At 41.5% G+C, this 25,985-nt stretch overlaps 1 protein-coding gene across 3 annotated transcripts; it reads left to right on the top strand.

Annotated features, from left to right (window-relative positions):
• Positions 1-9,296: 9,296 nt before the first annotated feature.
• igsf8 (immunoglobulin superfamily, member 8) lies at positions 9,297-24,756 on the top strand. Of its 3 annotated transcripts, XM_040159751.1 has the most exons (8): positions 9,297-9,479; positions 9,690-9,851; positions 13,268-13,648; positions 14,665-15,126; positions 17,972-18,150; positions 19,226-19,478; positions 20,188-20,646; positions 22,042-24,756. In XM_040159751.1, the coding sequence occupies exons 2-8, from the start codon at positions 9,797-9,799 to the stop codon at positions 22,167-22,169; spliced, it is 1,917 nt and encodes a 638-aa protein (XP_040015685.1). In that variant the 5' UTR covers positions 9,297-9,479; positions 9,690-9,796; the 3' UTR covers positions 22,170-24,756. The 3 variants fall into 3 exon arrangements, with proteins under 3 accessions (XP_040015685.1, XP_040015684.1, XP_040015683.1); XM_040159750.1 differs by having other exon boundaries at positions 9,694-9,851; positions 20,188-22,129; XM_040159749.1 differs by having other exon boundaries at positions 20,188-22,129.
• Positions 24,757-25,985: the final 1,229 nt, after the last annotated feature.

Below are 25,985 nucleotides of genomic sequence, written 5' to 3'. Positions count from 1 at the left end.
GAGACATAGGCAGGCTCATATTGCCACAACAGGTGTGTGACCTTAAGCTTCGCACAATCGTAATCAAACTCTCGTCTATTAGAACGAAATAGGAGGAGAATCAGGAATAAGATGGGGCTGCTGTGGCCAGTAATATATGTCCACTTGAGATTAAGAGAATGTTGTATGTTGTTTTGTTGTCCACAGAGTCCACATTTAAATACAGGCCATGTGTGTTTGTGCTGTACGCGTGTTGCAGATTGTGGCTTTAATAATAACTGTCTTTCTGCTACTTTATTCCTTTCATTTGTTAAAACTTGAGCCTTTCTTCTTATTTCCTGTTTTACAACTCACCTTAAATAATCCTCAGAACCTGAGGCTCCAACCTGAATATGAGATCTGAAAAATTCATTAAATATCAGCGACACACTGAAACAAGGCGTGTAGATCCTGTTTCAATTATAAGTTATTATATTACATTACAACATTACAAAAAAATCTTAAAAGTGCAACAGAAAGCATCCTTTAAAACAGGATTCAAATAATAAATCAAATAATACATACATAATAATTTATTGATAATAGTTTCTCATACAAAACTAAAAAGTGAAAAATCTGAAAAGGTGTACAGACTTTCAAAAAACTTGAATTCACTCTGAATCAAATACTATTAAGGATATTTTATACATTACAATTGGAAAACAAGTGCTGGTATTTTACAATGTAAAAAATAATCATACTGTTCATATCAAACACTAAATTAAATTGTTGACAGCTGTTTACTTTTGCTGCTAATAAGCTTAAATATTGGTATTACAATGCTTAAAGTGGAAATTGAAAATTTCATTCATTGTTCATTATCCTTTATTTTTCTGTCAGTAACATTTGACTAGTAGCTAACAAGTTGCCACTGGGGCTGTCCAAGGCCTGTTTAACTTACATCTGCCCCCAATGATGAGTTGTGATCTAACTAAATCAAAATGTGATGTGTCATTTTCTCGCTCAGCTGCGGTTAGATTATTGTTGTCGAGAAAGACCTTTGACTCACCACTCTGTTCGGTTTGGTTTTGGGCAACCAAGACACACAGTCCAGTCTGGTGCTTCTGTCGTTAGGGAACTATCTTTGGCAAAGCACACAAACACATGGTACCATCATCAGCATGCAGAGCACATTTGAAAAAGAGCAAGAGCTTCATTTCGTAATTTGGCCAACTCATCAGATTAATTAGCTACAGCTGAGGAATGCAGTGGCATCAGTTGTCATATCGGCCTTCTAAAAAGGACAAGGCAATCGTTGTATGTGTAAGAGATGTATAAAAGAATATTTTTCATAGTCAAAAGGCACCTTTTAGAGGTTTAGTTACATATACAATCTCAGACACACTGTTTTTTTTGTGTGTGCAACATACATTTACTAACAACTATTATTCCCCTCCATACAATGCTTATTTGGTTTTGTTTGATTTTAGTCCATCATTAAACAGTATGTATACTTACCACACTTGAAAAAATATACACACTAAACAATTCCAAAAACACAACGACAACAACAACACCAAAAAAATCCACTTTTGTATATTACTTATGGCATACTGTGCCAGCTGCATTTGTTTAGCGTTTGTTACGAGTCATCTTTCCTCAATAAAACACAGCCAGTCACTGCCCATGTATCATCACCTTTGAACTCTGCCTCACACCATTTCTGGCCCATCTCCTGTCTTTGTTGTGTGTGGTTGCCTGGATGAGGCAGAGGGGGGGAAGACCAGCAGTCGGACCACTGCATATGTTTCCAATTCCCCCTTGTAGACCTTCCCTCTCCTCTTTTGGCCTCCTCTTGCCCTCCCATCTCTCCCCTCCTCTCCTGTCCTCTCTGTGTGTCTTCCTCCCTCCATGTCCACCAAATTGCCCATTAGACTTTCTATTTGTCTATCTGCCGACCTGCCTGTGGCGTGGCAGCCAGCTAAAACTATCCTCTAGTCCATGCCGGTTACACCATGGGATACCACTCCTAACATTTTATACTACATGGCTGCCAGGAGCCAGCTAGGTCCTCGTTATACACACACACAAACACACACACACACATACTGTTTTTATGGGATAATGCAACATACACATGCTTATGTTTCAATAATTATTGTACAGTCCACAAAATCCACTCCAAACAGAGAAACACCCTGTCTGGTAAACAGATGCTACTTTTTTGTGTTCTGTTTGAGGAATACATGGAAATGACTTTAGCTGATTTGAGCAAAGAAATTTTACATTTGTGGACAGTTTGTTATATGCTCATCATTTAGCTGAACATAAAACTGTAAAAACATAGTTCATCAAGGGATGACATGACATCTGGTTTTACCCAACGGCACATATATGTTCTCAATGCTTTGTTTTTTTTTTAAACATCTCTTTTATGGGACGTTTGAAAAACTGAAAAGTCCTCTGTTCCAAGAAAAACTGACTGATCAACCTCACACATTTCCAGTCCAAGACAGTGACCAAAAGAAGTCAAACGATGCGGTCAAATGCTTAGCTAAACATTGTTATTGCATTCTGTAATAAAGAGAGGAAACCTACAAAACCAAAGGCCCTCTGAGAGAAAGTTATTAATATCCTGTCAGCAGTAAATTAGCTGTACGTGTACATGTCCCTTCTCTCTCTTTGTTATGCCTAGCAGTGGCCTTTCCACCACCACTGCTGGCTGAGTGTGTGTGTCCCCTGTAGCGGTGAGACTGAGACGGCATGGTGATAAAACTGCTGACAGTAATGGAGAACAAATGGAGCCCATTTATAGTACATGTGTTCGTGTGCCTGACTTGTGGAAGGATGATGTATAGTCAGTCAGTACCAGGATGTGTTTCTATGTACTGTGTCTGTGTTAGTGAGAGAAATAAACCAAGGAAGTATTTAGACCAAGGTTGTCATGAGAAATGGTGGATGGATGGAGATGTGGAGAAAGAAACAAACACCGAGAGACAGAAACTTAGTCTGTCCGTGCCAATGGAAATAGTTTCAGAGCAAGCTGAACAAAACGAACGAAGAAAAGGTGCCAATCTATGTATACATGTACCTACAGTATGAACCAATGCCACACACAGTGAAAGGATCCTCTTTGACAGTCAAGGTGAGGTCCCTGCGATGACAGGGGTGTTTGCCTGGCTGTAGTGACTGTACTTCAAAGTAATTAGAGGCAGTCTCCAGTAGGTCACAGTTTAGTCTATAGTGGCCTTACAAGAGACAGAGTGGGCGTGAGTGCACAAAGAAGAAGGTGAGAAGAAGGAATATGGAAACTGGAAAGAAGATGTAATAGAGCTACTTCATCCTGGAGCGGAATTATGTTCTGTAGTGGAGGAAGTATTTAGACCCTTTATTAAAGCTGCTCTAAATCTATATCTTTTACATTAAGAGTCGATTAAATTAATGTGTGTGATGTCAAAGGTATCACACACAGTGATGAACCCACAGAGAAGTATCACCTGACTCTACAGGATTCCTCACCTCTATAGAGGTTTTCATGGTCCAGTGCATTGTTTTGGTTTAGGGGCCCCACCTCTGCTCATATCAACCTCGTTTCAAGCAGGAGCAGGCAGCTGTTTTCAAAACAGCGCTGATAAAGAAAGTCAAGCAACTATCAAGCTGGAGACACATATCTTCCTCAGGAGTTGTTGGTAACCAAAAGAGAGCAAAAAAGAGAGTTAATATTGGATTTACATTTGTTGGGTAGCTCGAGAGACATCTCCAAATAACTGCTGCCAGACGTGTAGATGTGAACTGTTTGCTCAAACATTTGCTGCAGCAAGTTTATTAAGTGATAATATGTCAGATGTTGTGTTTTCGGCTGGTTCTGCTGCCCCCAAGTGGCCAAATAAAATCAAATAATGCCGTCTTAAAGTTTTAATCCGTACCTTTTCCACATTAATATGTCTAAAAACAACTAGACCTATGTTATATATTTTGTTGAGTTGTGTACTTAGGTCATCCCAAATGTTTCTAGCAATTTTCAAACCCAGAGAAATCCGCGATTTTAATCAAGGTGACGGTCCGTTTCATTTGGTTGCCTGTCAATGGCATCATATCCCCTTTGCACGTGTCAGTGTTGTGGAAGCAGTCAAAATTTAATTTTTATCCAGTTTTAAGACAACCAGTTTTTACGATACACTTTTTAGATCTTGGTCAATTATACCTATATATTTTAACCGGATGTAGGATTTTAGTAATTGGATGTCTGGAGCTTAAATTTTCATAGAAACAGGCTAAGCAAATGTTAGCAGCAGCTCGGCTCACAGCCCCGCCGGGACGTCTTGTGTCCGCCAAACAACCGCCTCTTGTTTTGGAGAGGAGGAGACCTCTGCAGATAATTCCGCTCCCAGTAAAAACCTTCTGAGCGTCTGGATCATAAGTTATCAGAGAAACATGCCCAGCAGATGTTCGCAGCAGCTCGGTTTGCAGCCCCTCCGGGATGATTTAACCTGAAACTGATTTATTCTGTGTTTTTACTGGTTTTAACCACCTGCTGCGTTTGTGTTGGAGAGGACGGGACCTCTGCGGCTTATTCGGCTCCCGGTAAAAAACCTCCTGAACGATTTACACTGAAGGAATCCTAACCGGGAGAAGCTGAGTGCAATGAGAGCAATGGTGGTGAAGACAACAACTCCCATGATCCCACGCTACTTCATGACGTCACCAAACTCCATCTTTTCTTATTGATTTGGCTGAGAGACCCTTAGCAGCAGAAAATTAAATATTGTGTGTTTAAATAAAAGTTGACAATACCACATTGTAAAAAGCTAATCTGATCAATACGTATATTAACAATGGATGAAATGACTGTAAATATAAAGCAAAAGATGTATCACTTCATTATTATTGCTGATGTTTTGTGTAGGCAGGATTTTAATGTTGCAGGTTGTCGAGTTGAGGCTAATTTGACTGTTATATACTAATGGGTAGTGTAATGTACTATACAACAATATATAGCATATTAAACTATTAATCTGTAAAGTAATTGGTAACTATAGCTGTCAAATAAATGTAGTGGAGTGAAAGTGCAACATATGCCTCTGGAGTAGAAGAATAAAATAGGATAAAATGGAAAGTACCTGAAAACTCTACTTAAATGCAGTACTTGAGTCAATATATGTAGTCACTTTCCACCACTGTCTGGAAGCATAAAACTGATACTTGACATTTGATAAGCACTAGAAGTCATTAAAGCTGAATGTAAAAAAAACTAGAGAACACAAACCTTTGACTGTCATAATTAATACACAGACATATGCACAGCAAACAGTGTGGCAGAGCAATGCAGCTTTTAGAGGTTTATGTCCCTGGATGTGGCTCAGACTACATCATGCTCTAACTGTCCAACTCGGTTAAAAATTGCGATACATTGGAAGCCATACGACTGAGGAAGTTTACTCTGCATGAGTGCCATCCCTCAGCGCTGGTGTAGGCTCCTGCTGAAGTCTGCATATCCTGCTTGCCGCCTTGTTAACCCAGAATACCCAAATGACTTCCCCTCTCTGGCTGTCGAGCCACACTGTGAATCATCCATGTTTCCATGTAGCCTAAAGCGAGGAGAGAGGAGTGAGGTGGAAAGGAAAGGACAGGAAAGGAAAGGAAACTAGACAGGCTGGAGGACCACTGGTACCACTAATGAGGTGTGCTCTGATGGCATAAATCCTCCTTAGAGAGCGAGGCATCTGAGTGGCTCTGTCCACTAATGAACATCCCACATACATTACACTCATAACCACATATAGAAACCATATCTTGCCTTACTCAGCTGTAATATTTCTCCATTTGTCTACTCTATGCTTCCATATTTCTCCTGACTCCACTTCAAGTGTGGAAAAATAGTTAAAAACCTGATTAGGCTCATTTATTGCTCTTCCTTTGAGGGAAGCACAAAAAAGAGAAGGCGGGAATGAAGCAGCGCTGCTTTTGCAGGCCACAGAAATGTTAGCTGGGTTTTATCGCTCTTTTACTGTCAGCTCATGAAAATTGTTGTTTCAAAACCCTCACAAATGGATGATTCAGGTTTTAGGAACTAAGAAATAAAAATAGTGGCTATCAATTTACAATCGTTGTGACTACACGTTTCACAAACAGTTATTTGCCTAATAGTAACACCGGTAGAAAACAAATCTGTTAACTGATATTAATATATTTATAAAATTCTCATTTTTATTTTCACTATCCTGAAGTTTTCTTTGTGGTACCTATAGAGTCCAAGTACATGATGTAATTGCTTGGAGCTCTCAGTATGGTAATTGAATGTCGCCATCTTGTGGTTGAACAGAACGGTCCCTAAGTTAATGCTGTGATTCATGCACGACACACAAACATCAGCAAGCTTGCAAACACACACGCACACAAAGGCACACAAATGAAAGGAAAAAATACACCAATGCAAACATCCTCGACGGCATCCATATTTGAACAAAAAACCTAAACCTAAACCTGAGTACAAAAATAAAACAAATGAATGGATGTCTGTGCAAACGCGTGCTCAGAAATAGCTGTGAGCAACACAGATATTTTGACTTGTCATGGCAGGAAAAGCACAGGTGTCACTAATAACATCAACAATGGCTACGTTCTATTCAAGAGTCCTAGTAAGCCATGACAAGTGTGACAGTGAGCCAGCAGGAACAATACCAGGAAACTGCAACTGAAATTGGAATTCATCCATGATTAATTTTATTGTTAACAGCTGTGCTTTTCCCGCTGCGACGTGTCAAAATGTCTTCTGCGAAAAAGGCCAGTTGTGCGGACATAAATGCACACACAAGTATGTATGCACAGACACAGGATAAAAGCCAAGTGCTTGTTAGAAGCCTTGAAAATGTATTTCCCCTGCGCATTCTAGAAAAAAAGACCCTATACTGGTGTCACATGGATGTATCACATGTCAGCAGTATAGATGTATTGGAGATAAGGACAGGCTGGCTATAATAAGCAGAAGTCCAACAGAGTGTATAATCTCCATTGTAGGGAACATAGTGAACTGTACATCTGTAAATGAGATTCTGAGTGGGTGGTTAGACTGATTCCCTCGTCCCCAGCAGTCCTCTGTAACTTCCAATCCTGTTTTTGATTTCAGTGACAAGCCCCGTGAGAGCGCTGCTCACACCTGGGCCTTCCAGCTCAGGACAGAAAAAAAAAATGTAACAGCAATTACAACGAGAGCCCAATAAAAGGGGGAGCACCGGCAGTTCATCTCTAATCTGTGACGTTTCTGTGAGTCAGCTACTATCAAGCCAGAAAAACAAGCAATCCCAAAGAAAGCACAGAGAGGTAAAAAAGAGACTACTGTACCTTTATTTTCAAGCCACTCACTACAAGCCCCGATTCCTCTATTACAGTAGGGACGCACGGAAACCTTAATCATAAATCCACACAGTAGAATAGTGTCATCGGACTGGCATGTTTCAACCAAATGAATGTTATCCTGCCAAATGGTTTTGGTGGGTAAGACAGCCTCTCTCGAAGCGTGGGCGAATGCTGCCTTTTGTCAAATTAAATCCGATGAAAATTCTATCTCATTTTTTTAGTATTTTCAGTCATGAAATACAGTTCAAATGCAAAAGCCAAGTTAGCATTTTTAGGTATAATACTGTCTGCCAATTTGAAAAGGATGATGCAAAGTCCCATTCATTTTCATTTTAATAATGATATGGATACACGTCTCAACAAAGTTGCTGCCGCAGTGCCGCATTTTAAAACATGAAAATGAAACTTTTTTTGTTTTGATTTTGTCCCTCGTCATGTGTAGGAAAATGGCAAATGCATAATTATTAGCAGGTTCAATTCTCATTTTATTTGCAGTATTAAAAAAGAAAAGAGACATTGCTGCAGGTTCAGACTGGTTTTCATCATCAGGAGCAGGTGGAGGTTTCAGAAAACAGCAGTCAACCACGTAATAGCAGGTGTGCCAGCTGAGTGCACAGTTGCATTAAAGGACCCGCGTGTAGGAATTACTGGCATCTAGCAGTGAGGTTGCGGATTGTAACCAACTGAATACCCCTCCCCTCACTCCTCCCGTTTCAAGCGTGGAGGAGAAGCTTAGGTGGCCTTCAGGTAACGTAAAAATGCGAAAGGCCCTGTTCAGAGCCGGTATGTAGTTTCTCCGTTCTGGGCTACTGAAGAAACATGGCAGTGCAACATGGTGGGCTCCGTGGAAGAGGACCCGCTCCCTGTGAAGGTATGAAGGGCTCATTATAAGCTAACGAAAAACACAACGATTCTTAGTTTCATGTGATTATACACTGATGAAAACAAAGTTATGAATATTATCTTCCATTTCTGCCTATAAATCCCCCTGATTCCTACACACTGGTCCTTTCATTACCTTTTTATTATTATGTAAACCAGGCCTAAACCAGATGCTTAAAAGTGCAACAAATGCACCTGTCATTTTTAATTTTTTTGGAGTAACTACTCTTTTCAATTTGACCTCTTAAGATGGTTTCATTTCTATGACTGTTATCCAGTGTCATACAGTATTAACAACAACAACAAAACAAAATAAAGATTAGCAAAAACCCTGTGAAATGAAAACAGGTTTGTGTAACGGAACTTGTTTTTCTTAATCATCATTAATCATCTTATGACCCCCATTATGACTCTATGGAGGGTTTCGGAACCCTAGGGACCACCGAACTAAACGACCCTAATTATATATAGAGTACTGACAAATTAACAAACTAAACTAACACTGACCGGCAACAACAGTAGAATACAACTTACACATTAATGCATCAGTATTAATAATCTAATCATGTAATATAATAATAATAATAATAATAATAATAATAATAATAATAATAATAATAATTATTATTATTATTATTATTATTATATCAGCCATAGGGGCCCTTTTTTCTGCAGTGAAAGTAATTTTGATACTTTAAGTGAATTCTACTGATTATACCTGATTGTAACTTCAATCAAAATCCAGGGCTTTTCCTGTGATGGAGCATTTTTAGATGGTTGTGTTGGTACATTCCCTTCAGTTGAGGATCCGAGTGACCGCCTTGTTCCTCCACGGTTTCTATCATACTCTACATAAACCATTTACCCACCTTGCAGGGACCTTTATGAAGGGCGGAGTGAGTGTGCTTTGCTCTGGCGCCCCCTTGCGGTTTGACGTCGTCTGACCCTATTTTCAACACTCTCTATTATCATTGGTTCACAATGCCATGGGTCCCTTTATTGACCAATGGTCACCAATTATTTTGCATTCATGCTCCTCCCTTTTTTGTTACCAACCACACCTCCTCCTCCTCCTCCTCCTGCTGCTCCTCACACACACACACACACACACACATACACACACACACAGACACTAAGCCTGACCCTAACCCCCTGTGATGCCAGCCACTCCATGGCTGGGACTGGGCGGCATGTCTGTCGAGGCGGCATAATCTAAAACCGAACCGGGATATTACGGACCAGTCGATGGGTCGACGGAGATGCGACGGGGCATGAAGACGAAGGTGACTACATTTTGCGGCTTTGCACATTTCATCCTTGCGCTAATATCCATTCGCCCTGCCGTTAGCTGATGGCGCTAACTCTCCTCCCTCTGTGTGATCCCTGCTACATTTGCTACACATTATCCCGTGTGTGTTTTTTATTTATTTTTTTTTTTGTGTGTGTTTTTTCCCTCACAAATAACCCGAACCTGTCCCTCGGTTCCTTCGAAGACAGTCGCTCCCCGGGGACTATGAACTATGATCGGCGATAAACGACCAGAGGAACACGGAGAGAGAAATCTGACTCAACATAATCCATCCGGACGTCGGGGGGGAAGATGAGGACCGCGATGGCTTCGCCCAAAACAGCGTCGCTCCTGTTTCTACACTGGGGTGAGTGCAGCCCGCGTCTGCGTTGTACCTGTCTGCTCTGAGCACGGCGACCGCCATCCGTCGCACGCACACGCGCCTGCGTGATCGCTGCTCCGCGGCCCCGCCGGTCAGACTGTTAGCCCAGACGTCGCCCGCCGCGCGCGCCCCGCCGATTTTTCCACCCCTTTAGTCTCTGCCGTCCTCCATCCGGCGTGCCGAGCCTGCTCATCCGCGTTTCCCTGGGGCCCGCAGGGCCGGTTCACGGGCGGAGGCAAAAAACGCCCTCGCGTACTGTTGGATGGATGCTGAGCCCGTCGTGGCGAAGACACAGGTGTCCGTTTTGCCAATAGAGTGAGTTCCTGGTGTCCCGTCCAGGAAGTCCCCGCAGTTTCAACAACAGGACACTTTAAATGGCGTTTAAACAACTTTAAACCTTGTAGTCATTCCACAGTACAGATACCAACCCATGGGTTGTATCGATTCGTTTATTTTGTTGTTTGACTTTGGTCATTTTTGCGTTTTTACCACTTGTTTTATCTCTCCCTACTAGTCATACCCTGTGTCCTAGAAGTTCCTTGATTTGTTTCACGGGACCTCGCCTAAGCAAGCGCCTATCAGCAGCTGGTGAAATGGAAATAAAGTTTTGAATCTTGAATATTGAATTTAAGTGACAGCAATTAGGATAAAAAAAATAAAAATAAAAAAAAAAAGAATTTGCTGGAAAGAATTTGCTTGTTGAGGTTGTTTTTTTGCAGAGGTAATATAATGTCGTGGGCTAACCAAACCAACCGAAGGTGCTTAAAAGTTTTTTGTTTTAAATTTTAAAAAAAAAGCATTTCTTTTGGGGTAAATACAGGGCACACAACCAACACAACTCACACGACTTAAATTTCAAAAGTATAGTTTGAACTAACAGTTTCGACAGAAAGAGGATGTGTATGGCTGGATGACACAGTTTTTAATCCTCCTGCTCACAGTGTTAATAATTGTATGAGTCATGTCTAATAACCAAACAGACAGGCTTCCTGGGGATCCATCATGAACTCTTTGTGGGGTCTTGATAAGAAAATTGCCCCCCCCCCCCCGCCGATGTTGCACAGTACCTAATCCAGACAGAATTGAGCGTGGTGACAAGCTGTGGTGTCCCCCGGCCCTATCAATCCAAGCCCAACGTTAATTAGGACTTGATCCGCTTAAGCCTCCCACTAGTCTCCCATGTCATTTTCTATGGGCGTGTTGTTATCGGGTCTCGGCTCGGCCTGTGAGAAAGCTCCAGTTGTTTTTAGGTCTGACACACACACACACACACACGCACAGCCAGGGAGTGCCAAAATACACCCGTCTAGTATTTCTAGTTCTTCAGGTAGTTTTAGGTTTAGTAAGTGGGTGTGGTAGTCGGTGCAGATCCTTCTCCTCGGTGTCAGTTTGTGGTTGTTTGTTTGTCGACTGTTACGTCAGGAGACTCACATCTCATTTACATTTGGAGATGATGAGGTTCTTCCTCAGTTTTTGGCATCGCATGCAGATTTAAATAATAGTATTCAACCAAGATCAAAGATTTCTACTCTTCTTTTAACAGTTGTTTGTGGTCAAAATATTGTTTTAAATATGAAAAGACGTGATAAGTTTATCGAGGAGATTGGCTGCCTTACCTCTCACTGGCTGGTTACTTTAATAATTAACTGTCAAATTTCTAATAGAGCCAGTGTTTATTCAACAACATTTGTTGTTGTTGGTTTGTTTCTCAACGAGTGAACGTAACACCAGCAAAAAATTGTCTGGCTGCAGCAAACATCTAAGTAGAGACCACTTTTCTCATTTTATTGTCTACCAAAAACACTTCAGGAACCCCATCACCACGCTTGAAATAAATATATTAAAGAGTGCTTGCTGTTAGGAAGTGAAACTATTTGGAGATTGATTTCTTTCTGTAGAATTTATGTCATCTCAGATTAGATTTGTTACGTGGAAAAGAGGAAATTATTTACTTCACTATGTGTAAAATCCCCTGTCGTGTTGCCCTTTTAAATGTGGCCATTTACCTTTGACCAACTCAGTATCAGCACGTGAACATTTTGTGAAAACACCCTTATCATGAGAGCAGTGAGACATTTCAGCGCTGGCAAGTTTCAGTGCCCGTGGCTTTGAAAGAGGGTTTCATTGTTGATATACCTCGATGGTGACGCTCAAACCTGGAAGCTGGCTGGTTTCACCTCGGAGGCACTTCCACCGAATATTTTTTGCCCATAACCAGAACACTGAAAATCTTGCATGTTACCAGACTTCAATGAAGCTGTTAGGCGACAGGGATAAAGTACTTTATTTTATTTTCCCCTTTTGGCTTGCGCAAAGTCTTTTCCCTCCGTTTCAGTGGGATTTGCAGTTAGAAGATATCAGGTTTTATCTCATTCCAATACAAGCCACTCAGTGACCCTGTGTTTTCTGGTTTGAATAACTCAACAGCATCATCCTTTTCTAAATATAATAACACAGCTGCTCACAACAAACCACCAACCTCACTGTGAACAGTTTTACGTGCGAAGTGCGAAATACACAAACCGTTCACCTGCCTTTATTTGTAGAAAGAAGAAACTGTTCACAAGTTTGGCAGAAAGTCGTGTCTCTGTCGCTGCATTTGGAAAAAAGATGCTACTGTTGAGTTGCTCAGATGTATATGTATGTATGATGAGTTGATTAATCGATTGGTTGATCGTCAGAAAATAAAGCTGCAGCTATTTTAATAAACGATTAACCGTTCAAACCCTGCCAAACATAACGTGGTTTCAGCCTCAGGATAATGGACATTTTGCTGCTTTTATTTGTCTTACGTGATAGTAAACCGTAAATGCTTCAGTGATAGACTGTTGGTTGGACATTAAAAGCATGTGAAGATGTCACCTTCGGCTTTAGGAAATAATAATGGGCATCTTTTAACTATTTATGACATTTAATGAATCAAGAAAATAATAAGCATGTTAATTGATAATGAAAATAATCGTTAGTTGTAGGCATAGTGTGAAATGCAGCTAGCATCAGCAAATATTACTGTCACTGTAGCACTCTTTGTAAGACTACAAACTAGTTTTGATCTAGTTTTTTAATGGACTGTTCCTTTAAATCCTGGCCCTCACAAAAATAATCACAGAATGAACGAAGAGGCCCACTGAGATGATTATATTTCATTTGTTAAACATGTCATAGTATTCAGATGAAGCTGGCCCAGGCCCAGCCCTAGTGTTTTTTTTTTTCCACAGCAATTTAATGTATTGATTCCCTGTTAGCCGGTCATCAGCTCAGGATATTGATCGGTGAGTCCATGTACCAAACATGCTCCGTTGCAAGACTGATCCACACAAACTGACGCTGTTACTGCTTCCGATCTTTCCGGCTTGTCATGTCTCTCATGCTCTCGCTGTCTCTCTCTTTTTCTTTCACAGTGCTCCAGTATGCTGTGTGTCGCGACGTAACTCTTCCCACTGGACCCCTATACCGCGTGGCAGGGTTCGGCCTCTCCTTGCCCTGCTCCGTATCGGGATATGAAGGCCCACGTACACAGGAGTTTGAGTGGTTCCTGTACAGGGATAATTCCGGTGGGAGGCAGATGGGAGTAGTGTCCACCAGGGACAAGGGTTTTCCCTATGCTCCGTTCCAGGCCCGGGTGAGGAGCGGGGAGGTGAGGGTAGAGAGGGACTCCGGGGACATGGTCCGGCTGGTGATCCAGAGACTCCGGGCTGAAGACCAGGGAAAATACGAGTGCTACACGCCCAGCACGGACAGTACCTATCAGGGGAACTACAGCGCCAAAGCAACTGTCAAAGGTAAGATGTGCCCGTGATTTTAACAAAGGAAAATGTCACGCAGTGCAACACTGTGGCTCATGGATGCGTCTTTATTAGTCTTTAGGCTGCAGAGGAGCAATAAGAAACATGATACTTGTTAGTAAGATCAGTTCTTTGTTGTTTTTGGTCTTTTCGTGGGAGAATATAGAGAATATCAGCAAACCAATGTATAGTAAATCCTTAAAAAGAGAAATGGATGGATAAAACAGTAAAACGTACTCTAACTACACTTGAATGTAAAAGCAACTAAAGTAAGGCGTCAGACGGTAATTGTTTTGGTAGAAGTAACGAAACCCTCGTTTTATATCACCAACTAATATCACAAAATTTCAAACGACACCCAGCGCTTGCTGCAACTAGATGACAATCATAGTTTAGTTGTGATGTGTTCTGAAGTTCTGTCATGGGGTTACCATATGAGAAGATTTTATCAGCAACTCTGCGCTATGTCAGCCAGATGGCTGACATTTTTCAATGATTAATTATACTGTGTTTAACTTGGTGCATGACGACATTCCTCATTCAATGCTATTATTTATAGTTATCATCTGGAATTCGTGCTCTGCTTTCTCCTTTCTGTTTCTATTTCTCTCCACGAACTTGCCACGCTTACATTAAGATCCACTTGCTCAGGCTGTCCAAAGAAATAAGGCAATTTTACACCACCCATATGGTTACCAAATCTTGTTTGTGTACTACTAAGTTTATGTTTGAGGGATGCCGAGTCTTAATTTTGCTGCTGAGTATGTTATCTTTGTAACAGCCAGCCAATCCCCCTTTCTTTAGTGCCCAAAGCCAAGGGTGGTTAAAGGCTTGGAGTCACTCTCGGCTACCCCATTTCACGATTTGCTTTAGTTTTCTAAACATAGAAATGTCTAAATAGCACACAGGGAATAGAAATTAAATTTGGCACGTATTTTTTCCTTCCCATCTGGCTCCTGCAGCAGCTTGATATAATATAGTTGTCTGTCTGTGTCTTCATATTACAACCGCAGTGATCCCTGACACGCTCCAGATCAGCTACTCCCGCTCACTCACTGGCCAGCCGGTGCCAGAGGGGGCCGAATTAACACTGACATGCTCAGCCAGCATCCAGTCGGAGCAGCTCACCCATCTGTCCATCACATTTGGGAAGCGTGGTCTTGGAGAGGGTTCGGCGAGCGGAGCTGGAGGAGAGGTCAGCACCGTTAGAGAGATTATCTCCATCGACAACCTGCTGGGGGTCGTCCCCGGTCGTGTGTACAAGACGCGCTACGATGATGGAGAGATCACGCTGGAGAAGAGGAACGGGGAGGCCGGGCAGGGCGTGTACGTGATGAGGATGAGAGCGGTGCAGCCAGATGACACCGGCTCGTATTTCTGTGAGGCCTCGCAGTGGATTCTGGACCCTGATCGATCCTGGCAGAAGATTGCGCAGAGGACGCTGGATATTGGCAACTTGACTGTTCAGCAACTAGGTTAGTGTGACATAGAAACTTTGCCAGTGTTTGTGCTGACATCTGCCAAAACTATGAGAGCGTGTGGCAAGTGCTAAGGTCCTACTGCAACAAGCACACTGCACAACGTGCTGTGATCATTGTTCAGAGACATACATTTGAAAGATGATGAGGTTGGTAATAAAATCTTACTGTGGGCAGTTTGTGACCCAGTCAGCCACTGTAAGGAATGGGGGCATCATATAATGAAGCTGGCGCCTCTAGTTACAGAGTAAATGTCAGACAATAAAAACTAAAACATCTGAAGTTTGGTTTCTACTCGTCAGGTCAAGGCTCTCGATTCTTTCTTGGTCACTGCCATGGAAGTGGCGCGAGTCGGCCTGCACTTGTAGTGCTGTTGAGTTCCCCGGACTCTTTTGCAGATTTCAGATTCAAGCCCTGGATGTTTGTGTTCCGTAGAGCTTAACTAAATTTTGAGCTTTCTGGCTGGCTGACTCAGCAGTTTATGGACTGGATGGATAGGCGGCTGATTAAATAACGGGATACACATCTGTATTTAAGTTGTTGCCTTGTTTGTTGGCTGCTCGGATACAGGACGTGTTGGGGTTTCTGATAAGCTGCACGGATGGCTGGATGGACATCTTACTATTAGATATTCAGCTAAATATTAATTTGGATATCAATTGATCTGCTTCTTTTCTGTTTAATGCAAATGATTGATTCTTTGGTCTGTAAACACTAGAAAACGTAGAAAAGCAGAAAATTTTCCCATTAGAGAACCTGGAACTATCAAATTTTTTTGCATTTTTTCTTGAAAATGACTTAAACAATCAGCGTAGGTAAACGCAAATTTTCCGTCAGCTGGGTAATTGCAGCTCTACTCGCGGCTCCGTCTGCTGTCCAGCTAAATGACTGACGAGCTAAATGTTCAGCTCTCCTGTTGATTATCCAGCTGGATTTGATGGGTCGATAGCCTGCCGGCCGGGCAGCTGGATAACTGCCTGTTGCCTTGCCGCTTGGCTCAGTTTAATTCCTAAAGCGCTTGTGTAGGTCTTAAGGATTAAGTAATCTTTTCAACCCACCTTGGCCTCAAAGAGGATGACTTTCTTTCTGTCAGACAGATATGTCCGTTACTTTCGGAGCAGCACTGCAGCGTCCTAGTAGTCCTTCCTCAAACACCTACTGCAAAGGGAAGTTTACTTCATACATATATTCTTGATGTGTTTGCTCATGTGAAGTACTGTTAATGTTTTACCTTCCCAGCCTCATTCTTGTACAGGATATTTTCTTAATTTTGATTAATATAAGTTTTAGTATAAGACTCACACTCAACTGAGCTTGAAATACTGAATTGGACTGAAATTACTGACTTATCCTATCCAAATGCTTTTTCGTGTTTTTTTTTTAATTTTTTAATTTTTTATTCATCATTGCTGATGAAAGGTACAAAAACTTCTTACTACTAAGTAACTAAGTAGTGGAGCTAAGAGTTATTTAGGTCAGATTTTTTTCTCTTGAGCAATAAAATGGAAGCTGAGGTTGAAACATTAGAGCTCATCAATGCATGCATTGTTTCTCAGAGACAGTTCCTGAAAAGCACTAGTTAAATCCTTATTTTCTCTTGTCTGACCAATACAATGGTCTGATATTTCTGCTTTTGTTCACGTATATAATGTGCCTATTATTGAGCAGATAGATACGTTGACTGTGTTTAGAAAAGTATTGTGGTTAAATGAGGCTTTGCACACACAATGGATCGGTGTTGATAGCTTATAATTATAACAGGTTATTAGTAACGTTTTCAGTTCATTTAAAAAAGTTGAACATACTCCTCTGTTCTTTGTTCTTCTACTGTTACACTTTATGTAGATCTCTGAATACAACAAAACAATTTCATCTTTTATTTAGTTACAACAGAAAATACTAGTAAAAATGAAAGAAAATCTTATACAAGATCTTTTATAATCATATATGATAAAATTATAACAATCAGGGTGAGAATTTGTGTTTATATTTCTTCAAACAATATAATCCTGTTTGAATAAATACAACTTGATTATTTCTCTTGTTGCCACATGAGTGTGCATTAGGTTATGGAAAGCTAGAGTCTAACAAATATGATAGTGGTGTTTTAGTAAATAAAACTCAAGTGCATGTAGTTCAAGTACTAACATGTCTTATAACAGAATTAGTTAGATATTATTAGATATTTCCAGAATTGGATACTTATATAAGACATAGGTTTGGGAGACGTATGCACAGACACGGACAGCGCACATGTTATCTACAGCAGTGGTAACCAGCCTTTTTGACTGGTGATTCCTGAAAACAAAGAAACCTTTACTTGTGACCCTTGTGTATTTACCGTATCTGTTAATTGTGACCAGTTCAAACCAAGGACAGATTTTTAGAGGCCCGATTTTCCAGTAAAAGATTAGAGGCAAGTCTGAAAAACACAATATCTTGCATAATTATTGCGCAAACTCTCTGGTTTATTTTGCATGCTGGTATGGGGATCCCAACCCACAGATATGGAAAATCCATTACAGGATATACAGAAAATATGAATATTCTAATCATTCTGCTCTATTTTGTAACATACTATAATAACCATTGTGTGACGTTTGAGGCATTTTTACTTGATTGAGGTGGTAATCCATTTCATCCTGGCCATTAAATATGGGATGCACTAGAGAAGCCACCCTAACCTTCCCATAGAAATGACACTTGCAGTGCTGCCAATAACTTCCTGTGAAGATTTTAGCTGTCACAGTCTAAGTGCTTGTTTGACGCTCTCCACCAAGGAGGATTTCTGGTACCTAAACTTTTATTAAGCTCTCTTCCTCTATTTTCTTCCTCTCTCCAGCGGAGTCTCTGAGTGTAAATTCTGAACCCAGAGGGGAGGTGACCCTGCAGGTCGGCTCCCCTCTCATGCTGACCTGCGAGGTGTCGGGGCTGCCGTCTGAAGTGAACTCAGGCCTGCTGGTTCAGTGGATGAAGAGGGGATCTGTAAGCAGCGATGTAGTCGGCCCCGGGGGAGTTGAGGTACTGTCATTCTCACCTCTCACTTATTTAGACTATTATGGTCGATTGTTTGCAGGTTACAGCTCACTGTGTTTGATTGCACGTACTGTGATAGGACAAGGTAGAGATGTTGGCGTGTTTTTGCATCTGCACACTGCAACTGAGGTATAGACGTACGTATCTTAAGTAGACATACAGTAAATTTGTCTTTCATAGTCATAATTAGTTCTTGTGTAAACACTCCCCCACAAATGAGGCAACTGATCCAACATTCCACATCAATATTGTAATATCATGCCACATTAAACTTAGCAAAGCATGCTAGTTTTTATCACTTTTCCATTTTTTTTATCAGTATGGTATGAGAATTAGCTTGCAGGGGCATGAAAATTAACGTGGCAATCTCAAAGACTTCCATCCTGGATAATTTGGCGACGCCTGTAGTTTCTGGTGGTAACAGCAAGCGCGGTTTAATACTACAGGTCAGAATTCTGGGGGGCAGCAAAACAAACTATTGTCATTTTAATAAAGAAGTCAGAGTCTTGTTTTGTAGACGCATTTTGTTTAAATGTTAGCAGTAAGTGCTGAGCTCACTGAAAAACACATTGCCTTTCCTGTGACTACTTCATAATAAAAGTCAACTCGTGTTTCACCATTTGAATGCTTTTAATGTGAAGCTGCAGCTGTAGCATTTTTTTCTGGGAATTTCAGCGAAGGTCATTGTTAATTGCAGGCGCAGATAGGTAATCCATTCTTATTTTCTGTCAGTTACATTATTGTTGTGGGGTCCTTTGTCTGAAATTACAGGTATTTTCAGGTGTGGTGGGTTCAAACGCTGGAACCAAAGTTTGGACAAATGATGTCTGAGAGATGGCTGCCAAAAAAGCAGCATTTTTCATTCAAAGTGAAGAAACTGACTTTTAGTTTCCCTGACATTGGTGTTTGATTGACGTCGTCGATCTACTAAGCTATGACACGGTTTAGGAAACATTTTTCAATAATATAAAGTATTCGCAGTTTCTAGTAAATGGCTTGAAGTAAATCAAATTTCAATTTATAGTTTAACACATACTGACACACTGTATTTTATGTTAAGGTGGAGGTGGCCCGGATGAGCCCAGATGGTGTCGTGAGCTGGGGAGACGACCTCAGCAGATCTAGTGGCGGCTCTATGGAGAAAGTGGCGGAGGGGAGGTTCTCTCTGAAGCTGTTCTCGGCCCGGCCCTCTGACACAGGGCTGTATCGGTGTGTGGTGAGTGTGTACGCTGGAAGGAGAAACCCCGGCCCGTCCACGCCCGCAACACTCACCCAGAGGTCTGAGGCAGTCACCGTCAACCTGAAGACCGAAGGTGAGAGGCGCTGCTCATGTCCTCGGTGACACACGGGCTTCATCTCTATCAGGGATTGTAGATTCAGAGTAAACGAGAAGGGTTTTCATAATTATTTGTATTTGAAAAAAAAAGTAAAACTGCAAACTACAGTTATTGGATCTTAACAAAGTGTTGTTTTCATTCCACTACTAACTGCATTTTATGTTCAGGCACTGGTGTATTTTTTTGGTCTGAGAAAAGATTTAAATTTTGGATTCATGAGTGTCTTGGTGGCCCAGGGTTCTGGGCTGTGGGCCATTGGGCTGCGGTGTGCTGGGTTCAAGTCTGCAACAGGACTTCCAAAACCGATCTGTCTCCAAGTTTCTAATAACTTTTGTAAATTTTCTAAAACATTCATATCTTCCCTGAAAATATTGATTTACGTTATGATGTTTTGCTTCATATTGTATGGACAATGGTTTTACTGCAACAGGAAGAAATGATAAGTTAGTGTCGTATTCCAGTGATTGTTTGGCTCGAGGGTAGACTGCCAAAACTTGAATCTGTGGTCTGCTTCTTTTCAAATGCCTCAGAAACGTATGTTAGCGAAAAAGATCACCTTACTAAAGATGATTGCTGAAAATGTAAAACATCTGTCTTACCACAGATGAAAATCATACATTTCAGTTTTGTTCTTAAACTGACGCATTTATGTAGTTTACCCACTATAAACCCCTTCCTTTCGCAGAAGTGCTGGTTTCAGCTATGGCTCAGCTCCCGCGAGGCCCCCTGTTAAAAAGAGGCAGCACCATCACCCTCATCTGCAACGCCACCGTGACGACTACAAGTCCCGCCCAGGCACAGGTGCAGTGGCTGCGGTGGCCGATCCCTGAACCAGTTATCAAGAACGGACAGAGTCCAGCATCGGACGTCGCTCCGCCAGATCCCCCCATTGTAGAGAAACCCAGACTGATAGCTGCTCTCATGTACAATGGCGTTACAAATATCTACGTCAACAGTAGCGAGGTTAGCGTCGACCGCCTGTCTGCTGTCAGCTACAGACTGAGGGTCCACACAGCAACAATGGATGATCAGGGCATGTATGCGTGTCATGCCGAGGCGTGGGGTCAGGACCCGCATGGAGGCTGGTACAACACAGGGGTCAAAGCGGAGTCAAATGCAGTGACCGTTTACCTGTACGCCAGAGGTAAGTGCCTCCGTTTGGGTTTCTTTATTGTAATAATCATAGTCATAGTGGATAAATGTGAGCGACTACAACAGGCCTCGTCTCAAAAAGCATTCATCCGGGGCAGCTCTCTCCTTCCCAGTACAACCACAGCCTGGTGACTTTAGAGCAGCTCCACTGGAGCGTTCGGGCACTATGGGGCAAGTCCTGCTCTTTCACCTTCCCCACCAAGATTCAATCTCGGTTGCTTGGGGATCGAATTGGCGGATCAAACAGCCGGTTAAACTGGTGACATTTGGTCAGAAAATGTTGAATGGTCTAAACGTTTTAAGTAGATTGATTCTTCTCTACGTCCTTCCCTAGCAGACTACAGATCATGGTTCCTCTAGATTTACATTTTAAATATATGGATATGCACTTAATCTCTCAAATTTACTGTCCAATGCCACAAAGAAAACCAGCAGTTTGTCATATTATACAAGCTGAAACCATAAAATGACATTTTTGCTTGGGAGAAAAAATTATTTTGCGTTTTACTTTATTTTATTGCACCTTGACCTGTTTCTGTATGCAATGGTGCTATGCGAAAAAAAAATTGACTTGACTTGACTGAACGACTGAAATGATTAATCCATTATCAAAAAAAGTTGCAGATTCATTTTCTTTTGATCGATTAACTGACGTCATTGTTTCAACTAGACTCGAGGGTTCATGTCTTCAAGGTTTTTATTGTCAGTTTATGTCAGTTTTGCTGAGGCATAATTTGAAGGGAGGTTGTGTGGATACGAATGGAGGTTGTGTTGTGCTGCTAGCGGCATCCTGGCCGGAGGAGATTATACGTTAATTTGGCCACTTCTGTATCTGCTACATCTGGAGGTGGTATGGGTAAAAAGATCTTCAATGCATCTTAGGAACATTTTCATTGTTATGAAAATTAGTCCCACCCAATTGCAGTCTAAATATCCAGAATGTATATTAAGATATTTGTCAAAAGTTAGTTATGGACCTTTTTTGTCTGTTCAACATAGATTACATAATTCTGGATCCCAGATTGAGACTAAATCGACTGCTCTAGATAAATGAATCACCAGAGGAAACTGTGCTTTTAGCTTATCCAGCAGCACAGTCCATTAAGCCTAGTGGTCATCAATGTGTGTGCTGTCTGTATTAATTTAAACCACACGAATCAATTTACCCAAGGGCAACATTTTTTTTCCAATATATTTGACATTTACTCGTCTGAAATCAGATTGCAATGAAAGCAGGGTTGTGCATATCAATTAAATTAAAATTTCAACTCATCCTGTGGTATTTTCCTCATTTAAAGGAAAATAAGTGGTCATTTTCAGTAATTAACAGCGGTTCCGCAGTCTTCATACATGTCAGTTTACACCAGTGCATCCTTCCCTTCCCCAGCCGCTGACCTCCTCCTCATCCCTTTGGTTATCGGAGTCTCCTCGGCCTTGTTCGTGGGCATCGTCATCATCGCAGCAGTAACCTGTTGCTTCATGAAGCGCCTGGCGAGGCAGCGTGGCCGAAAATAGGTGTCCACCGCTTCGCCGACTGCTTGCAATCTCATTGGTCAAGAAGAGGCACAAAAAAAGCGTTGCACAGAACATAATTTCAAGTTACTTCTTGAACTGGCCGAGAAGTAACTTTATGGCAAAATGAAGTGAAAAATGACTCCGTCACCTTGTTAGCTGATTTTCCATGTTCTGACCTACCTGTTTAACAATCAATGCCAAAAGATTCTGTTTTGTATTGTCTTGTATTTTTATATCCAAACCTCCTTAGAAAAACGATATATTTTAGTGATTGCTGCATCACACACACCGGTAGGCATAATATCCTAGATTTTTGGAGCCATGACCTAAGCCACAACTCTCAACTCCTCAAAGACTTACATTTTTTTGAAACCTATTTCCATGTTAGTCTCACCCACCTTTTTAATGATCCCTTTGTCTCAGCTTATCTTTCTGTTTTAACTGGAAATGGGTCAATAATACAGAGGCATGACTTTTGTGACTAGTTCAGAAGCAAAGTACTGCAGGTTTGTTTTGAGTCTCTCAGATGTGAGGAATCTCACAGATTCTGACCACTTTCTTGGAAGTCGTGGTTCGATTGGGACAGAATGATGCTACCAAACATTGCTGAGTCCATCAGATATTTTCACTAGATTCATACAAAACAAAGAACATTGTGTTCTCACAGATTGTTGATACTGTTCTAGTTGTTCCTACCTGAAACTGCACGTTTTTCTTTTCACACAAAAACCAACAATGTCTAAATGTACGTGCGTGGTCAAGCCTCTAGCACTGCCACTATACGGTCACGTGAATGTTGATGGGAGCAGTTCAGCCTCCAGACACGTAGCATGAGCAGGGACCTTCCACTGCCTGCAATCCAGCGCCACTCTGCACATAAACAAAGTCTCTGTCTGTTACTTAATGAGGAAGGCGCCTTGCTGGGGATGTCAAGACCAATTGAGTACCAGTTCTAAACACAAGCATTCCTCGCCTGTGTTGCTTCACGCTGTAGTCAGTTTTCTGTGCGGACTTGTATAAATTTGACAGAGAAATGGAAGCGATATCCATTATGCACTGACTAAAATATGTAAATATACTGTGGGGTTTAGCTGTTTTATTTTTCTTAATGTAACCAAGACTATGCTGTAGCGCCGTGTTTGTCTTTGACAAAGCACCTGTATTTAACATTCTGCAGCAGTCTGTTCTGCTCTTTTGAAGCACTTGGACAAAAAATGGGACTGGGACTGGGACCAAAGCCCCTCGGTGTCCTCCTCCTACTTGATTTTCTTCCAGCTGAAAAGTTATTGCTTCGCTGTACTTCAGTGCTTTTGAGTGTTCTGTTTTTCTTTCTCTTTGTGTGAATCAATGGTTCCTCTGCTCTTGTCAAGTGACTGAAATAGGAAAACGGTACTGTGAAAAAGAATTCCCTCTTTGTTACACGGAGTGACAGGAACACTGTTTTTTTTTTCACATTGTTTAGGATACTTGTCCCTGAGGTGAAAATTCCCTTAGCACTGCAGTCATATGACTAGATAGTTAAGTGAAGTCTCACTATAGTCGTCATCATAGCCATCATGTGGTTCAGGCCACACATTTTCCGCTGCCAAGACCTATTATGACTATAGCCCCCAGTCCTAGCCCACAGAAATCTGTTGGACAGATTTACTGTGAAATCCATCCTCCTCTTCCTGTTGAAAGTAACACTTTAGAAAAGTTTGGTCAGGAAAGCATGGCCACATTATGTGATTTAAGGTTAGATACACGTTTGTGGAGAGGAAGAGGAAAGTACAATTTGTTGTTATCCAGCTCACGGCCCTGTCATTGAAATTATTTCAGATTTTTGGCTTTTCTAAATTTGCATGCGCTGAGCTATTCTTTACCGTCTCAATGTCTCTTTACGGTCTCTCTGTCTCTGTCTCCCGGTTGGTTTTCGATGTGACGGTCCCTGTAAATCTGTCCTGTCCTCCCTAACCTGTGCTGCCGACACCGCTATTTTAAATGTTGTTCGCGAAACATTAGGGATTAAAATCACAGCTCTGCTCGCCTCCCGAGCCACTTTGTTCCACTCAAAGCTGATTTGTTCCCCAACAAACCCACCCGCTAGACGATTACACACTTGCACACATACGTACACGCACACGCACGTGCACGCAGCAGCAGCAGCAGCAGCAGCAGCCCCACCAACAGCAGCAGGACAGTGCTGGCTGGCCGTCATTTCAGATGGGAGTGAATGAGTATCTGCGTGTTCTTCTCTAATCCCTGTTCATTGCTGCAGTGTGTCCTGTTGCCCTTCCCCCTCTCTGTGTGTGTTTCAGAGTCAGTGTGGCTCAGTTCCCTGAGAATTAACGCCAGCTGCAAGAAGTTTAGCGCACAGCATGCAAAGTATGAAAACTGTCTAAGTTGTGCTTTTGTTTAAGATGTATTAAACCCTTTCATGACGGTGTTATGTTTTGTTTGAATTGTTTACTCATGCTTTAATTCCACTGCTCCTGAATGCACCTTGCTGCCATTGAAATGTATAAAGGCGGGTAATTGCTCACTTTGTTTCTTATGGTGCTTTGGCAAACCTGCCAGCTGATGAAACCAATAAACCACTCTGGATTTATAATGTCACTCTGGTTTTACTTGTTCCCTCATTTTTCACAGCTGTGACAAAAGTCTTTTTTTCAGCAGAGGACCTGAAAATGTTCACGTCAGAGGCCATTGGAGAGATCTGAGTTATTGCAGGACATTCTGCGGGGAGGAAAATAATCCATTCTGTCTGAAGAAGTGTTTGTGTGCTAGTTGAGAATATTTTCCATCTATATAAAATGAAAAAAACCAAAATATTTCTGGTGGTTGCTGCAATGCTCGAGTTTGGACCAGCAAAGCAGAGGTTGGTATTTTAGCTCAAGTTAACTGTCAGCACTTTGTGATGCAGATCAAACGTTTCTCTTATGTGGTTACAGAATAAGATTTACATTTGTTCGTCAATTTAAAAACTACAAATTTTATTGATCGGCATTCAATGAATATATTTTATATGGCTCATGCTGAGTTGAGAAATTCCTGATGAAAAAACGATCTCATCAGAATCTCATAACAAAAAACACTGTGTGCTACAGCCCAGCACTACATAGCAAACAGACAAAGTTGGTTACAAACTGGTGAACGCCGTGAAGTATTCAGCCACTAGGAAGCTAGATATTGCTCTCAGAAGTTTGTGGAACCCAGACCGGAGCTAAAAGGAGAGTGAATATTGGACTTGCATTTGTCAGATGTGGAGAGAAACAAGTCCAAACTACTTACAGTGTTGGTCTTTTTCTGCTGGATGTATGAAAAGTTGTACAAATAGTCAACAATTGGCAAAAAAAAGGTACTGTGTATATTTAGGATTTCTGCAAATGCCTCCTTTATTCATCCAGTGAAGACGACATTACAAATTGGATCAATGATATAAAGAAGATGGAGGCTCTGGCTCATTAATGGCTGACACTGACGACTGCATCCACCAAAAATATAAAAAATGTGTCAGTCCCTTTGATGTATAAATTGAAAGTAAGCTGAAGAAAAAAGACGTCAAACAAAATGTTGAATTAAAAAAGAAAATACAAGGAACAGATGGATTTTATTTTCAAAATCTGATGAAGCACGTCAAAATGCCTCTAAAACGACTTCTCCTGCTGTACCGCTGTTACGGTGTATCAGTTTACAGAGCATTACATCACTAATGCAAACACTACCAGTGTTAATCCTCTTTTTCCTGTATGACTTCAGCGGGAGGTGGCAGGCAGACAAACAGAGGCTTTGTGGCACACTGATAAGACACTGTGCTTCCCGTGGTTGGTTGGTTAA

This window comes from Xiphias gladius, chromosome 21, assembly GCF_016859285.1.
Source record: "Xiphias gladius isolate SHS-SW01 ecotype Sanya breed wild chromosome 21, ASM1685928v1, whole genome shotgun sequence".
Taxonomy (NCBI): domain Eukaryota; kingdom Metazoa; phylum Chordata; class Actinopteri; order Istiophoriformes; family Xiphiidae; genus Xiphias; species Xiphias gladius.
The sequence above is the reverse complement of the archived record's forward strand: the minus strand, read 5'-3'. Positions and strand labels throughout refer to the sequence as shown.

What these genes read in the sequence shown, in the direction of transcription:
- igsf8 (XM_040159750.1), top strand. Translation starts at nt 9,797, where the DNA reads ATGAGGACCGCGATGGCTTCGCCCAAAACAGCGTCGCTCCTGTTTCTA. An exon ending in CGCCAAAGCAACTGTCAAAG is followed by an intron (nt 13,649 to 14,664) that starts GTAAGATGTGCC and finishes TTACAACCGCAG; the next exon opens with TGATCCCTGACACGCTCCAG. An exon ending in CTTGACTGTTCAGCAACTAG is followed by an intron (nt 15,127 to 17,971) that starts GTTAGTGTGACA and finishes TCCTCTCTCCAG; the next exon opens with CGGAGTCTCTGAGTGTAAAT.